This window comes from Rhodnius prolixus, unplaced genomic scaffold (assembly GCF_049639745.1).
Source record: "Rhodnius prolixus isolate KJV_2025 unplaced genomic scaffold, Rpr scaffold_4, whole genome shotgun sequence".
Classification (NCBI taxonomy): Eukaryota; Metazoa; Arthropoda; class Insecta; order Hemiptera; family Reduviidae; genus Rhodnius; species Rhodnius prolixus.
Genome location: NW_027411614.1, coordinates 32,079,866 through 32,095,752, shown reverse-complemented (window position 1 = coordinate 32,095,752; position 15,887 = coordinate 32,079,866). Strand labels below are relative to the sequence as shown.

At 31.4% G+C, this 15,887-nt stretch overlaps 2 protein-coding genes across 3 annotated transcripts in view; one reads left to right on the top strand and one right to left on the bottom strand.

Annotated features, from left to right (window-relative positions):
• The first annotated feature begins 4,050 nt into the window (after positions 1-4,050).
• LOC141455970 (NAD(P)H oxidoreductase RTN4IP1, mitochondrial-like) lies at positions 4,051-11,344 on the top strand. Of its 2 annotated transcripts, none has more exons than XM_074131497.1 (10): positions 4,051-4,292; positions 4,762-4,978; positions 5,153-5,298; positions 7,310-7,465; positions 8,281-8,468; positions 8,666-8,770; positions 9,226-9,411; positions 9,715-9,880; positions 10,929-11,119; positions 11,213-11,344. In XM_074131497.1, the coding sequence occupies exons 1-10, from the start codon at positions 4,245-4,247 to the stop codon at positions 11,256-11,258; spliced, it is 1,449 nt and encodes a 482-aa protein (XP_073987598.1). In that variant the 5' UTR covers positions 4,051-4,244; the 3' UTR covers positions 11,259-11,344. The 2 variants fall into 2 exon arrangements, with proteins under 2 accessions (XP_073987598.1, XP_073987599.1); XM_074131498.1 differs by lacking the exon at positions 4,051-4,292 and adding an exon at positions 4,300-4,418.
• A 1,432-nt stretch (positions 11,345-12,776) lies between these two features.
• The window catches only part of LOC141455969 (sodium-dependent neutral amino acid transporter B(0)AT3), a 61,781-nt gene continuing 58,670 nt past the window's right edge, over positions 12,777-15,887 (bottom strand). Inside the window, exons 8-12 of the mRNA XM_074131495.1 lie at positions 15,408-15,609; positions 15,169-15,328; positions 14,855-15,017; positions 14,401-14,601; positions 12,777-13,711 (exon numbers count right to left, since the gene is read on the bottom strand). Coding sequence (XP_073987596.1) covers positions 13,619-13,711; positions 14,401-14,601; positions 14,855-15,017; positions 15,169-15,328; positions 15,408-15,609 — 819 coding nt within the window. The 3' untranslated portion in view covers positions 12,777-13,618. The remainder of the gene's footprint in view (positions 13,712-14,400; positions 14,602-14,854; positions 15,018-15,168; positions 15,329-15,407; positions 15,610-15,887) is intronic.

Below are 15,887 nucleotides of genomic sequence, written 5' to 3'. Positions count from 1 at the left end.
ATGACGTTTGAATTAATCAATTTAATGAAGAATGAATGCGGAAAATTAAGACTTTTTTGCTTACATTCCCAGTATTACTAGTTAATAAAAGAATAAGGAAGTCTCTATACTTCACACATTTCTGTTTTCGTTTATTTTTGACTGAAGAGAAATCAAAAGTAAAAGCTTTATATTAAAAAATGGTGAAAAACCAGGCTCTCCAGTAAGCAAAAAAAGTACCCAGTTTCCAACACTATATTTGAAGCCTCAGTGAAAATGCGGTAACTCTAACGTAATTTTGCAATTACTCGCACAATATTAGCAATTATCTTGTAAATAATAAATGACCTATCGATTGTAAGTTCACCCTTTTCCATTAACAAGTTACAGGAAAATCAATGATGGAGAAAGAAGTGTTATTTTCTTCTCTTTTTTTTGTAATCTGCACCTAATTTTTTTACCTGACAAATATTTTACTTTCGTTCTCATTAATCAGGCTTTTATGAGATACGGCGTTAGTATAAACTAACTATGCATTGATGAATGTTATGAGGGTTAATAAAAGGGATATAAAACTATCTGAAAAAAACAGTTTTGGTAAATGTGAAAAACAGCGACTAACCCATATACTAAATTAACAACCTGTACTGACCCTTAATTTAAATTTTGAGTGTAATGAGTGAGTCATTTATTTGTGTCCTTAGGCTAGTGAACGCGCAGGGAGTTAAGATAATTTATTTTTCTAGAAGATTTCATTTTAAAGGAAGACAGACATTTTAAAGTATTCAGGCTTTAAAGTAATCATCTTTTATCTAAATTACGTATTAAATATTCATGACTAGTTTTAAAACAGCTGTTAAATATTAATAAACTCTTAATTCTTAACGCGCTTACGGTTCATTCTAATCCTCAACTTTTCTTGGTAACTGACCAGTTCTAGCTAGTATGAGCTTTAGATATGCTGAGTATTTAAGTTCCTAGTGGGCTCTTACTCCGTTGCACCGAGTTAGCTCAAAATTGGCATATATATTTTTTAGGATATACATTGGAGATAGTTCGGAACAATCTTAAATAAACTTTCATATTCAGCATCTTGGTCCAACTAATTTTGATTAGTAGTGACTACAATACATGTGTGAAACAATCACAATTGCAGATGAAAATCGTCTTCTATTAAATCACAATCATCAATGCAGGCGTCGCTCATCTCCTAAAGTATTCTCTAATATTTATTAAAAGACGGCTAGCTCTTCCTGGTACTGTATGTCTTTATAATGTACATACTTATTTCTTTATTTTTAAACTGAGAAGAAGAAACCAAGAGAATGACAGCAATTTAGTATTTGGTCTTGATAATATTGTTTAAGTCAAGGGCTACTAAAATACTGAATGAAAATAAATGTCTGGAATTACAATTATATTATAAATTGTGGCTTAGGTACTTGCAGAAGAAACCAGAAAAACTTTTTATACAATTCTTTAGTTAAGAATTGCAAGAGATCATTTCCACAACGTTAAAAAATAAATTGATTAATATATTAAAATTATTGATTAGTCAATAATAGGAGGAAAATTCCAATTACAAAGAGCTCTTAAGTTTGAGTTAGTTTCTCTAAAGTAAGAAACAATGAAATATTTATAAGAATACCAATTAGTCCGTAGCATTTGAACATTGATGTATTTATTTCAATACATCTACTTATTAAACATGAATTACGCGAGGAAAAGTAATTGGTATTAAATAAAAAGCTGAGGAAATAGTGCAGAATATATACTCATATTACTTACAAAAAAAAAATTTCTTAAGAAACAAACATTCAAACGAGAAATTCATTTGAGATGAGCTTTTGTTACCTGCAATCAATGTGAACCCCTTCAATCATATCATTAGCTTCATACAATAAAAGAATAATTATTTCATTCATAATCAAACCTGATTGAGCAATCTCTTCTTTGACACATGGTTACACCCTTAAATTTTTACAATTATACCACTTCGATAATTCCTTTTTTACTAACAACTTTACTGTTTGGATTAACCAAGTAATCCTATTATTATTATTATTAGTAGCAGTAGTAGTAGTAGTAGTAGTACCTATTTTTTCAGAGAGGCTTTACGTCCAACTATCAATTAGGTGTCGTGGACGGAGGCGACTAGCCAGCATACTTTACTGTAAATTTCTTTTATTGGCCATTGAATAAAATCCAAGGCCTAAGAGCGGGAATCGAACCCCGTATCACAATACATATTAGCTTTACAGGTCTCGCTTCTAACCGCTCAGCTACCGTCGCGCCCTTCCTATTATTATAATTTTTTTTTGGCGCATCGAGGAGTATGGTCATTAGCGCCTCCTACTATTATTATTAATATTATTATTTTACCTCCCCGGAGCTTTTTTCAGTGCACCGCCGGCCTCCGGACAGTGCTCTCCCGTTACAGACAACACTGTCCATCACCGGACAGTGAGCTGTAAGAAGCTCCTAGGAAGAGAAAATCTAAGGGTTAGCAGCTGGATTCGAACCCGGGACCTCCGCGTGGGAATCGAGTACGCTAACCACATAGCTAATCCCTCCCCTCCTTACCTCTATTATTATTATTATTATTATTATTTTTTTTTTTTTTGGCGCATCAACAGCTGAGGTCATTAGCGCCCGGAGCTTTTTCCAGTGCACTGCCGGCCTCCGGACAGTGTTCTCTCGTTACAGACAACACTGTCCATCACCGGACAGTGAGCTGAAAGAAGCTCCTAGGAAGAGAAAATCTAAGGGTCAGCTGCTGGATTCGAACCCGGGACCTCCGCGTGGGAGTCCAGTATGCTAACCTCATAGCCAATCCCTTCCCTCTCTATTATTATTATTTTTATTTATTAAATATGAAGGGAATAGATCCAAAATAAAGATCATCAACTTTTATTAGTAAATGAGCAAGTTAACCAATGATACTAAATCTTCTAAATCTTAAGAGCCTATACTGTATTTTTATTTTATACTGTATACTAGACTGTATTTTTTTTTTTATTTTTTAGACTTCTCAACACAAAGAGCCGCTTTCTCAGTGCACTCCGTCTTCGGACAGCGTGCTCTCGCTGCAGACAATAACATCCATCACTAACAGTGAGCTGTAGAATAGACGGAGAGAAAATCTAACGATAACGCTGTTTTATTAGAACAAATTTCTGGAAGCCTACCAACCCAAGAAGTAAAAAGAAGCTCTTGACATTTCAAGAGTAATAGAAGTTTCAGATAAATGAGAGCCTGTTCCCTTTGTAGCCATTATTTTCAGTTATTGCTTGTCTCTTACAAAAGGGAGGGATTCCAGTGGAGTCATGTTACAGATCATGTTGCCTAACACACGGCAGTGAGCTGAAGAAGCTCCTAGAAACAAAAAATGTAGAAAAGCCCACTGGACTTCCTCTTGCAAAAAAAAATTTAAACGTAAAGTATTCAATAATTTTTTCAAACGGGGCTTAACATCTATCAACCGAATTAAATGTCGCGGACTTGGGGCGGATTCTCTTATTTTAATGTTAACATGTTTCCGACAGATAAAAAATTGTTAGCGTGGGTCTCCTCTGGGCATCTTCCACTTCCTAGTCCGCACTTATAGCCGGTAACTAACTCGTAACACGTAATATCAAAAATTGAGACACCCATCATTTGCGTTTCAATTCTTCTTAACTCTTATTTAGGTTGAATCACAAGGTCCCTATACTTACGCCCGCCAGTTCTTTACATACTGTATCACAAAAATCATTGATTTTTTTAAAACTCGTTTCTCTTTTTAGTAAAGGTCGATAAAATTAGATTCCTATGTTAATTATATTTCAAGAACTCAACACAACAGTTTTCAACTTGTTTAAAATCACACTTTTTCAAATTCAAATAATTTTGGCAACTATAATTTTTTATAATTGCTGACGTCTAATTTATGAATTTTATAATGCAATTCATACACTTCAAAAAATCAATAATAGTTTTCATTATATTGTTTACTTAGAAAGTACAAAATGGTTTTCTATTTTATGTCAGCTAACATGTTTCTAAGATGAGGGTATTTCATTTGAATTCAACTGGCAGTGTTTTTTTTAGAGTGAAGGTTTCACACTTGCTAAGAGGAGGTGTTTTCGTTAAAGTAATGCCATTTAAATTTGGTAGCACTAGTTTTATGTAAAGAACGTATTTTTATGTTCCAAATTGTAATGAAGCAACTGAAAAACATGACATGATCCGAAGAATTGCCCTTTTCGAGGGTCTGGCTCACAGTAATGGACGAGGTGACTTTTCATGTTGGTCAAAAAGTGGAAGTGCTTCAAGTAGGTAGAATTTTAGTTATGTAATTAAATTGATAATTTTAACAGTAGGACGCAAAGGCATTTAGTGAAGGTTAGGTCGCCTTGTGATCTCTAGATCCTCAAGGAGTGATGTTGGATCTACTATTAGTGAGTGATCTCTTTCTAAACTTTAACTTCAGCTTTTTTACTTTTAAAGTAACGTTTAATTTGATATGATAAATGTAGAGTTAAATTTTTGCATAAGTATTCTAATTTTTAAGAAGTTTGTGCGTTCACTAAAGAATAGTTTCGGTGACACAATTTATTGAACTTTATTTTGAGGGTATTCTATTTCAATTTGTTTTGGAGTGTACACCATATCAATTACTTCACTTTAAGCTTTAAATTTAATAGGGTAGATAGTTTTGAAAAATGCTAACATTTAAGTAGAGTTAAGTATAAAAATGTTAATATGCAGTATGAAATAATACATATCTTCATATTCGTCCAGGTATGGATGTACGAAACAACACAGAAACTTTACCAACTAACGGAAGAATTAATTATGAAAGCTCTAGCATCACATCAAGCACAATCTGTTCGCATTGTAGTAAAGGGATCGGCTGACAAAGTTCTAGAAGCACTTAAGGAATTGATTGACAAATTCAGCATAGTAGTGGATCCTCAATATGTATGTGGTTATCTCTCGAGAGTTATTGGACATGACAGTAAGATTTTCTAAAATTTTATTTAACTTTTTGCTAATCAATCACTTTTTGTTTTTATCAATAAACTTACTTCTAATACTTTATTGATAGGTTAGTCTTTTAGTTGTTTACTTCGAAAATAAATCTGAAATTTTTATGAAAAAGTTCTTTTGTTGTAACTAGTTTCTTTTACAGTGAATCGTTCAACGTTGTACGCCTGTTGCTTCGGTTTCACAGTGGGTTCAAGCTTGGGCCTTGTAATAGGGATCTGTTTACAAACTCCTCGCCAACCTAATGTTCTGATGAAAGCAATTGCAGCAACAGCTTTCACCGGAATAGACGTGAGTGTGTCACATAGCTTTATTTCATGCTAACCCTTTATTTCTATAAGTTTACTAGAGCTTTATGTGGCTTGAGATATAATGCTATTTATTTCACTTTTGAGGTTGGTAACCCTCATTGTCTCTCTAAAGTTAAATATTCTTGACTTCAGTACATTTGGCAGATTTCTCCATTAATTGAAAAGTCAATAGTGTGTTAGGGTTTAGTCTAAGTATTAGATTCCAGAATAGTTTCTTATTTGTAAATCTAATGTACTAAGCTAGTGGCCTAGAAGAGTTTAAGAGGTCTTTGACATCCAAGAAATAAAATTCCACTATAGTCCTACAATAATACAACATATGCAAATCTACATTAAATGATAACAGATTCACAACATTTTAGCTATTTCAGCGTGATGCCCTAACGACTCCAAGCTGATCCAGTCCTCTTTTCACGTTTAGTGTTTCAAGGCGATCGTATTGAAATGGAATTATTGAAATGTATTTATATATGTTATCATTTAATGTACATTTACTTATTTTTGTAGATAACTCAATACAGTATGCTGGATACAGTGTGCCAGATTGAACAGGGAGCGTCCTAAACAACAGACCTAATAAAGTACTGCGGAAAAAGAAATGAGAGAAGAGTTTATCTCATTTATTAACTTTTCGTTTTTATCGTTAATTTCCTTTACTGTGTTCCAATTTATGTTAAACTGTTTACCGCACTGAGTTTGATATCATGAACTCCGACTATCGACTCTGTAATTATTTCTTTGAATCTTTAGACTTAAGTCTTGTAAGGAATTGGTCCACAAATCCCTGCATCGTAAAGTCGATGGCTTATGGTGCCTGCACACCTTACAACTGTCTGACGATCTCATTCAGGTTATTCTTTCCTCTTTTCTCAAAATGTGTTTGGGATCGGCTATGGCGAAGTTTTGTTCATTTAAAAAGACAGAAAAATCATTTTACATTGTAATGCACATTATATTATTGAATTGTTTTACAGTAAAAATAACAAAGAATACCAAGAATTCCAACTTTTGTGAATGCAAAGTTGAAATTAAGAGTAGTAATATTTTAATTAAAACCTAGTTTCTTTTAACAGATCACAACATTCATAATTTTAAACTATGTTACCAAGAAATAAAATGCATAAATATAATGTAATTAGAGGCGCAACGATAGCCGAGGTTAAGGCGAGACCTGCAAAGCTTAGTCGTACGCTGGGTATGATTCTTGGTCCTGGGCCATGAATTTTATTTAATGGTTATCATGGGTAATTTATAGTAAAGAAAGTTTTCTAGTAACCTACGACCATGACACCTATTGGACGTTGAAGCCCACCTGAAAAAATAAGTAATACTTGAATTATTTTTTTTTACTTTAGCGCTCTATAAATATATCATTTTTAAAAAAATTTCTTTTACTAATTTCTATATAATGGGTTGTTGTATTGATTTTCAGACCTCCTTAAGAGCCCCATTTCTGACAAATAAAAGGGCAGAATTCACAACTTTTTTTTTTTTTTAAAAAGTAGCATTTTGTGTTCAGCTATCTGATAAGGACGTTATTAACATCTTTTTTTTTACCCCATCACGTTAAGTTTGTTCATATTATACGGTAATCAAATGGCATTAAATCCTAAATAAAGTGGATGCTGAAATAAAAATTGAATGTGTTAAATCTAGATTCCTAATAATAATTATACTTCAAACTTTGTTTTTCGGTAATGCTTTTCTTCTTTTTATATTTACCTTCGTTTTTGTATTTGATGAAGTTATTTCCTGTATTTATTTGTCACCATCCTCTATTTGCTCTATTTGAGGATAAATTTAAAAAACCCATATGGATTCATTGCAAAAAGTTTGAGTGAATGTTTGGATACAGTGAAAGAAAAATGTTTCTTTAACAAAAGCAGAAACATCGTATATAGTGTGGAAATTCACATAATACATTTAGCATAATTTTTGTTATTGTTATAATTTCGTTTAATTTTTAATTTTTTTTTTTTTTAAATTAATAGTCCATCACACTATTAGAAGATGCTTTTGTGCCTAAACTGTACAAACCTACACAACTTTTAATAGAAGTTAAATGTGCCACTTTGGATCCTATAGATGTAAAAATTAGTTGTGGACTTGCTAGAACACTACGTGGAATTGTAAATATTTATAACTATGTAAGTATGAAATTTATTATTTGGGGACAGATTAGTTTTTAAGTCAAAAGTTGAATAGAAAGAAGGTTCTCAAAGCTGGCAAGTAAAGATTGTGTCCATCTTAAAATTAAAAGCCGTATTCAAAAATAGTAATTAAAAAAAAATAGTCTAACTTAGTGTATTCTGTTCAGTATTTTTGTTGACTGATTCATTATTTTCAGTAGGAAAAAAAAAACCCTGAAAACGACCTAGTCCCTAGGTCGAAAGCTCGGCACAATAAATAAATATCATGACTGAAATTGGCAATTATTTTTTCATCTTATTAGTATATTTGTATATAATAAACTACATACAAATTATATTATGAGATATATTTTTTTTTAAATTAGAAAATGTGGGTCAGCTCACTAAGAGCTTAACACACAACGATACTTATTGAATACGAAGTTCAGTTCTTCATAGATTTTGACTCAGTCTTGGGTGAACTTCACTGAATTAGTGGTTTCATTCATAGTATTGAGAATGAATTTTCCAAGGCTAGCTTTTTGTAATGAAAATAACTTCTGAAATTCTGTAGGATTTTTTTTTTAAGAGAAATATTTCTCTTTTATAAATGGAAACTATTGACCGTTAAACAATTGTGATTTTTTTTTAAAGTTAAGGCAAAGAGTTGCCTTCTCATGGAGTAATTCATTCCATATTTTACGTATCGACTCTAATTCCCTTAAGAAAGGGCGAATAATTTATTTTTATTTCTAATATTATTATTATACTTCTTTTAACAATCATAACTGCCTTTTTGCATGTTTATTTCAACATTTTGCCATTCCTTGTAGAATTGCCAATCTGAACTGCCACTAATATTAGGTAGGGAAGGTGCTGGAATTGTTGTGGAAATTGGAAGCAAAGTGAAGGATTTTGAAATTGGTGACCAAGTCTACTTCGTTACAGATCCATGGTCTTCTGGTACTTTGGCTGAATACGTCGTCTTAGACACAAAAGATGTTGCTAAGATGCCTTCAGGGTGAGTGCGTTTCCTTTATCTTGTGTTGTCTCTTTTGTAGTAAAAGGAACTTTTCAGTTTATTAAAAAGAAATTCAGTTCATTATATTAGGGTTACTTCACAATATAGCAAGCATTTTTTGTTTTTTTCAATTGTTTAAGACATTTTTAAATAAATTAATTTTATAAAAAATACTATTTTGGATGTAATATTTTCAGAATAGTTTTTGAAGTAGCTGCTTCATTTCCATATTCTGCAACTTTAGCGTGGACGGCAGTTGTTGTAGAAGCGAAATTGTCTAACCGTAATGCTCACACCAAAAGGTAAGCTTTTATGATGTTTATAGCTTTTTACGCCTTCATGTTGAACGAGTATCAATTCAAAAAGTCCAGTATTTTTTTTATTATTCTAAATCTAGTCGATAGATGTTTTAACATTTATTATGTAAGAGTGATAGTTTCTTATTCTAAAATCCTTAAGCATTATTGAGAGAAAAGTTTTTGACGTGTGACGATATAATTTCAAGATTTATAGAAGAGTTTTTCTTATAATTTTTGATCTCCTTCTGTCAACACGAAAATAATAAGTTATTTCTGGAGTGCTCTCATTAATTTTATTTTTAGAAGGGGTTCGGATCCCGCGCCTTTTTAGGCACCCTTATAATAACATAAGTCAGAAGAATCTTGTTCCCTTTGTTGATACGTTATGAATCATATTTTGATTGTAAGTAAAGGAAATCGTGTGGTTGCTCACAGTAGATTTTAATTTTATGTTTCAGAATACTAATACATTGCGCAAGCACTGGTTGCGGATGGTTTTTGGTACAACTTTGTGCTGCATTTGGTGCAAATGTCACTGTTACATGTACAAACAAATTGAAAGGGACCATGAAGGCTTTAGGAGCCTCAACTGTTTTACTGTTAGAATCTGGTGACGTTGATAAACATCTCTCACACAATAATAGGTAATCTAAATTTATATAAATTCAATTAAGTGTTTCTAGAATAATTTCCTTTCCGACGGTTTTTCTTATCGTTTCACCTCAGTCAGGTCTCTCAATAGCTCTTTTGTTATCATGAAGACCTTTCCCTACCAATTCCTCTTCCCATCAGAAGAGGTACCATGTTCTCCTCTCAGGAGGATGTTGACTAGCTTCATTTAAAACATTAGACAAAAATTTGTTATTAATAATAGTAAGAGCTTACTATTAATCCCAAATTCTTACTTAACTAAAAAATGTATAAATTTTGTGTGTGTTTTGTCATAGGTTTGACATCGTTTTTAACACTGTTGGACCATTGGCTACTGAATTTTGTTCTTCTGCCTGTACTGAAGATGGAAGAATTATTAATGCTCTTCCTCAAAAACTGCATTCCGATAGTTTTGGGTTTTTTCTAGGATCTCTCTACTCAATGTGGATACGATTTACCCATGTAAGTTAAATTCTTTATTTTCTTCAAATAAAGGCATTTCTTCGCATGATATTTCAGTGTTGAAAGTGATGTTTGTGTTCAACAAATGATACTGATACTTCATACTTGATTTGATACTTCATATTTAACGTTACTCAAAGATTTGCAGCTTTGTTTTTTTTTTATAAAGCTTAAATAAACTGCGTACCAACAATTTGTTTTGTCGCGTATACATCATTTATGTGTATGTTTACGAAAGATAAATGAATTAAATGAAATAAATTCGAAACCAATAAGAAAGTGACCGTAGGAAATTATTTAACTTTTTCTTTTTTTTTTAATCGATTTTTTTGAATTAAGCACCAATTATTTCAAAAGCAAGGAAAGATAAAGTAATCGCCTATTTTCACGTCAAACTAACTAATTAAGTTTTGTGAATGGGTGCGAAAGCATATACATTATTTTTAACCTTTTTCATTTAGCCTTTTCATTTACATGTTTGTCTCGAACGAAGGACCTTCCATTTCTGCTAAGCCCTAGCCCTAGCCTTTTCCTAACAAGGTTTTCAAGCCTCTTGTTCTTTGAGATGATTATTATTATTTATTTTTTTTTTGTGATAAAGAGAATCATTTGAAGTTCAGTGTTTAGGGTAGCGAAAAAAGATGGTGATATGTTTGTTCCTTTAGGCAAGCTGAAGAAATTACTACTCTTTATCTTCGGATTAAATATTTCTTTGTCGTATTTCGTTTTTCATAGAATGCCCAAATTATTTATTTCTTCAGAACTGTAAAAGAGTGAAAAAAGGTTTTTTTTTTTTTTTAAAAAAGTAAAGTACTTCAAAACATGTATCTTCTCTTTTGAGATATAGCGTTTATTTTTTTAATTGAAATTATGCGAACAGGAGTAAAAAATTATTTAGTAAGCTTTCAGAATATTCGATCACCTCTAGCAACATTCTGTGGTTTTAAAACTGTCCTACCGGACAGTTGTATAAGGGTTGATCGTCAAAAAGTGCAGAAAAAGTGTAACGTTGAAAAACACTCAACTTTGACCATTTTTTTATTTATAGGGGCTGTTTGGAATTGAATTATGGCGCTCAAATAGAGAAAACGGTGTTATATTGAATGAAATAACCAAAATGATTGATAAAAAGTTATTACAGCCATTTGTTGATAGAGTGTATTTACCTGAAGAAATAGATAGAGCTTTACAAGATATAGAAGAATCAAATGTTGTAGGAAGAACAGTTCTTAGTTTTGAGTAAGTTTGTACTATTTTTTTCATTTCGTCAATTTTGTCGCTTCTCTTTCGATTTTATTAAATGTCTCATAAATAAATTTCTTTTGTTTTCAGTATGAGACATAGAAAAGCCAGAGAATTTCTTAATCCCAAGAGTTAGCACACTTAGTACTTAAGGTTTTTAGTTGTTAATAATTTATTTTAATTCTTAGTTTGTAAAATAAAATTTATTTGTCTACAAGTTTATTTGAAATGGTAGACTACCTCTGTGTCACTTTGAATTTCATGCGTAGATTGAATTAAATAACAAAAAAAGATTTTTAAAAATACATTTACTAGTAGTTAGAGTTCATTTATTTATAAATGTTTGTGAGAAGAATTATTGAAGTAGTTTGCTAGTCCTCTTCGTTCGCCTAATTTGGTAGCTGGACGTTGAGCCTGAATATATATATCTAATCTTTCATGTTACCTAAACATTGAGTCTTAATATCTCCATTCCTATCGCACAGAATTCTATGCAATTTAGCACAATTATAGAATACAACTATCTCCACAATTGAGAGAAATATGAACATTTAGGATACAATACTAAAGGAATTATTGGTAGTTAAAGTTCAATGAACTTTCATATTACCTAAAGTTTGAATCATAATATCTCGATTTCTAATGGTCGGAATTGTAATTAGGTACAATTATAGACAACAACTATCTCTAAAATTGAGAGAAATATGAACATTTAGGATATGATGCTAACGAAAATATTGGAAGTTAAAATTTACTGATATTTCATATTACCTAACTTTCGAGTCTCATATCAAGATTCCTACCGCACGGAATTCTATGCAATTTAGCACAATTATTGAATACAACTGTGACCACAATTGAGAGAATCATGAACATTATAGATGCAATAATTCTGGAGATATGGCAAGATAAATTTTACTAATCTTTCATATTACCCAAAATGCTGCAATTCCAATTTCTACTACAAGGAATTCTATGCAATTTATCACAATTATAAGTATATATTTCATTTCACTGATTTGATTAATTAATCAGTTTGACGTTACAATTTTAGTTCAACTAAGATTCCGTCTCATGCTGCATTTGCTAACTCAAATTCTCTATACCAAACTGATAATCTCTGATGACGGAAGAAAATTCGAACCAGTTCAGGAAAGTACAAAAAAAGCGTATTGTGATAAATTAAAAATAAAGTGGTATTAATCCTAGGGGTCAGTTGGTCAATCGGCACCCGAGATACTTTCCCAAAGAAAGAATCTGTTCTTTGGATCTCAGAAATAATCTATAAAACGGAACTAAAATGAAAATAAAAAATATCTGAAAAAAAAATACATTTAGTTTTCAGAAATTTTGTTCAAAAAGTTTGAAAAAAAAACTACAGCGTTTATAATTTAACACCTTTATTTCCATATATTCTTTACAACAAAACAAAAATTAAAAAACAAAAAATACACAGATATCGTACTAAATATATTTAAGGTATCTAGGAAATTTTCAAGGCATTTGATGCCCGGGGATGTTGAAAATTGTGCTTCTAAATTTGAAGGACTGTAATTATATATAAATTTATTTATATATATATATATTATCATCTGTATAATACTGTTTATAAATTTTACAACTAATTTAGTTAGCAGTTATGTACATTTTAGGGTTTTTTTTTTTCAAGGGTAAGTACTTTTTTTTATTATTAAAAATATTTTGTACTACCTCTAAATAAAGAAAAAAAAATATTTACATTAACAAAAATTGAAAAAAAAAATCATAATTTAAAAGCCAAAAAAAAGGGAAAGAAAACTTGGTATCCATCCGTGGTAACGTTGCTTGATCAATATAATTAATGGTAGAGTAGTCTAATACATTTTTACTTTACTAGTTGATAATTTACAATTTTTAAGGACTACGTCTTTTTTTGTACACAGTCCGTCTGAGTTTTGTCTGTTTTAGGGAAAGAAAGATTCTTTCAATTAAAAATTCATTACTGTGGCTAATATTATGGATTTATTAATTTAGTTTTTAACTATTTTTTTTTTTTTTTTGTTTCGTTTACGAGGTCTACCCTAACAATATTCTGTGGAGCGGAAGGTATTTTTTTTTTTTTAATATTCGCTATATTATACATTAACCTTCCATTATCACCTGTTACTGTAGCATCCTATCTTAAAGCATAAGTCCTATTTATATGTAAATATATAAATATATGTATATATTTATAAATAACACCACATCTACTATTGTCTTATTGCGTAAATCTGCCCGGAATCTTCTCCTTGCATGACGAAAGTGGGGCAAGATTTTTTATTTATTATTATTTATGTTACTTTTGTTACGTTTTGATTTATAAATCTTGGGGATCCCGTACTTCCCTTCATATAAAACGTGAAAAAAAGGAATCCTGTTCAGAAGGTTTCTGAAAGATAAGACTAATCATAAAAAGAAAAAAATTGGGTGGTATTTTTTAAAATTTTATAGGTGTACGGGACCCCTCATTTCGTGCTAGAACTCCATTACTTCCATTTTGAATGTCTTTCCTGTACGATTCATATCTTCTTCATCTTCATCCTCTTCGTTTGAATCGTATTCATCCAACTGAAAAATAAAATAGTTTGAATATGTTTTTATCTTAATAAGGAAAACATACCTGTAAGATAATAACAAAAAAATGAATTCTAAAGTAAATCGGCTCGCTTAATAATACAGGTGGGTCTAGGGAACTACTTGAAATTGTATTGAGGGAATCGAGAAAACGATTTTGCAAATGAGTTGCAGTGCTCCAAGTTGGCTAAGTTCACATTATCATTGAAAATTTTAAGTACATCTCAGATTCCACTGAACAGAGCTAGTTGCGTGCATAAGGGCCAATCGAAGGGTGAGTTTAAGCCTCAAATATAAGGAGATACCAGTGTATGCAGAGCTGTTTTAAAATCTGGCTTCTTTAATATTTTAATTAAAGGGAAGAAGAAACCTATTCCTTTTTGATTTTGTAGATTCTATTACCATCGAAAAAGTTATTGATTGCAGTGGTAAGCATGGACTCAGAAGGAGCTATTACTCTGAATAATTTTTAGATTAATATTTTTTTGTATTTCAGTTGAGGGTCTGTTTATCGGGGATCTCACTGGGGCTTTCTTGCATTCACTAACATATTCTATTTTACTAATGTAACCTCGTGAATTTCAACAATATTCTATTGATGAAACATAATTAGTAGTAGGCTGAAGGTCTGCTCTTACAGACAAAAATAATTAGAGGCAGAATTAAACGAAATGAGTATTTACATCTACATCAGCTATCATTTCCTTCGTAGATACAGTAGTATCAATTCTTCTTATAGCTCCTTGGTGGATATCTACATCCAATTTTAGTATCTGGAATCTTCGTAATAGGAAGACTAAGATTATAGGAAGTATAGAAGCTAGCACGATTACGACTGCTATAGCCATCACCCATCCTGGATATTGCATTTCTTTGGTTTGCCCCTGTAAATATAAAAGTAGTTTAGTTGCATGATGAAGAAGAAAGATAAGGAAGTATAATATAAGAGTTAATATAATTCTATTTTCGATTTTTATAAAATTCTAAATTTCTTCTCCGCAATTTGGGTATCTGATTTCTCTAAAACAAGAAGCGCGGATTTGGAAGCCCTTACGAAACTTTCTGTTCAAGAAAATTTAGATTTTCCGAAGGATACTAAAGTTTGTATAAGTACGTATTGCTTCTATTTATACTTACGATTTCTTTATCCCAAGCCATATATCTTGGTTTATTAATAATCATGAAGAGCACACTTGATACTAAGATACAACTCATTATACCAGGAGCGAGAAATCTCCAAGTTATTTGCCAGTAAAGGCCAGGCCGATATCCAGTCATTTCTTCGATATCTCTAGTGAACCTGTAAAAATAATTGAAAACTTTAGTTCATTGGAAGAAAATATTTTTTTCAAATCTCAAACGTGATAATTTGCATGTTCAAATGAGAATTATTTAAAGCTTAATTTTAAACTATAAAGAGGTAAGTTAATTGTAGTTAATAAATGACTAACTTTTCGTGGCCATAAATGAACATCACGGCAATCATCTCCAACAGAGCTATCATTACTAAGCCTATAGTTCCAGCAAAACTGTCGAATAATTTCAGCCAGTATTCACCAGCTCCCGAAGCGAAAATGAGACCAACTAGAAAACAGACTGTACAAACAAAACCTGTAACAGAAAGTTTGCACATTAACAAAATTGGAATCAAGCATCTTTGAATGTACTTAAAAATAAAAAATTATCTTACCTGTCAGATATGGTTTGCGGATCCTTTTGAAGAAATCAATGTCAAATATTGTACATAACATTCCCTCCAGAATGCCAATCTGAGAACCTATCCCAAGTGATAGTAACATTAGGAAAAATATTATTGCCCAAAATGGAGCTCCGGGTAGTTCTACGATAGCTTGTGTGAATACAATAAAAGCAAGTCCTGTCCCTTCAGCCGCCTGGAAGAATACAAAATAAACCAGAATTTTGATGTTTATTTATATTACTACGGCCTTTTGGTTTAACAGCTGGATAAAACTGTCTGAAAAATAGAGTCTTAATTTCAGTTTCTCTTATAATAATGTTTCAGTGTGGAAGAATCAGTTTGCTATTCTGTCAGATAAAATATAGTTCATCGGGAAGTGTTGTTACAAGTGCAAAAGATTCTAATAGATATCTTTTTTATAGAGAGCTTAATGTTAATGATTGTCTATTTTCTTTTTCATCTCAGTCTACA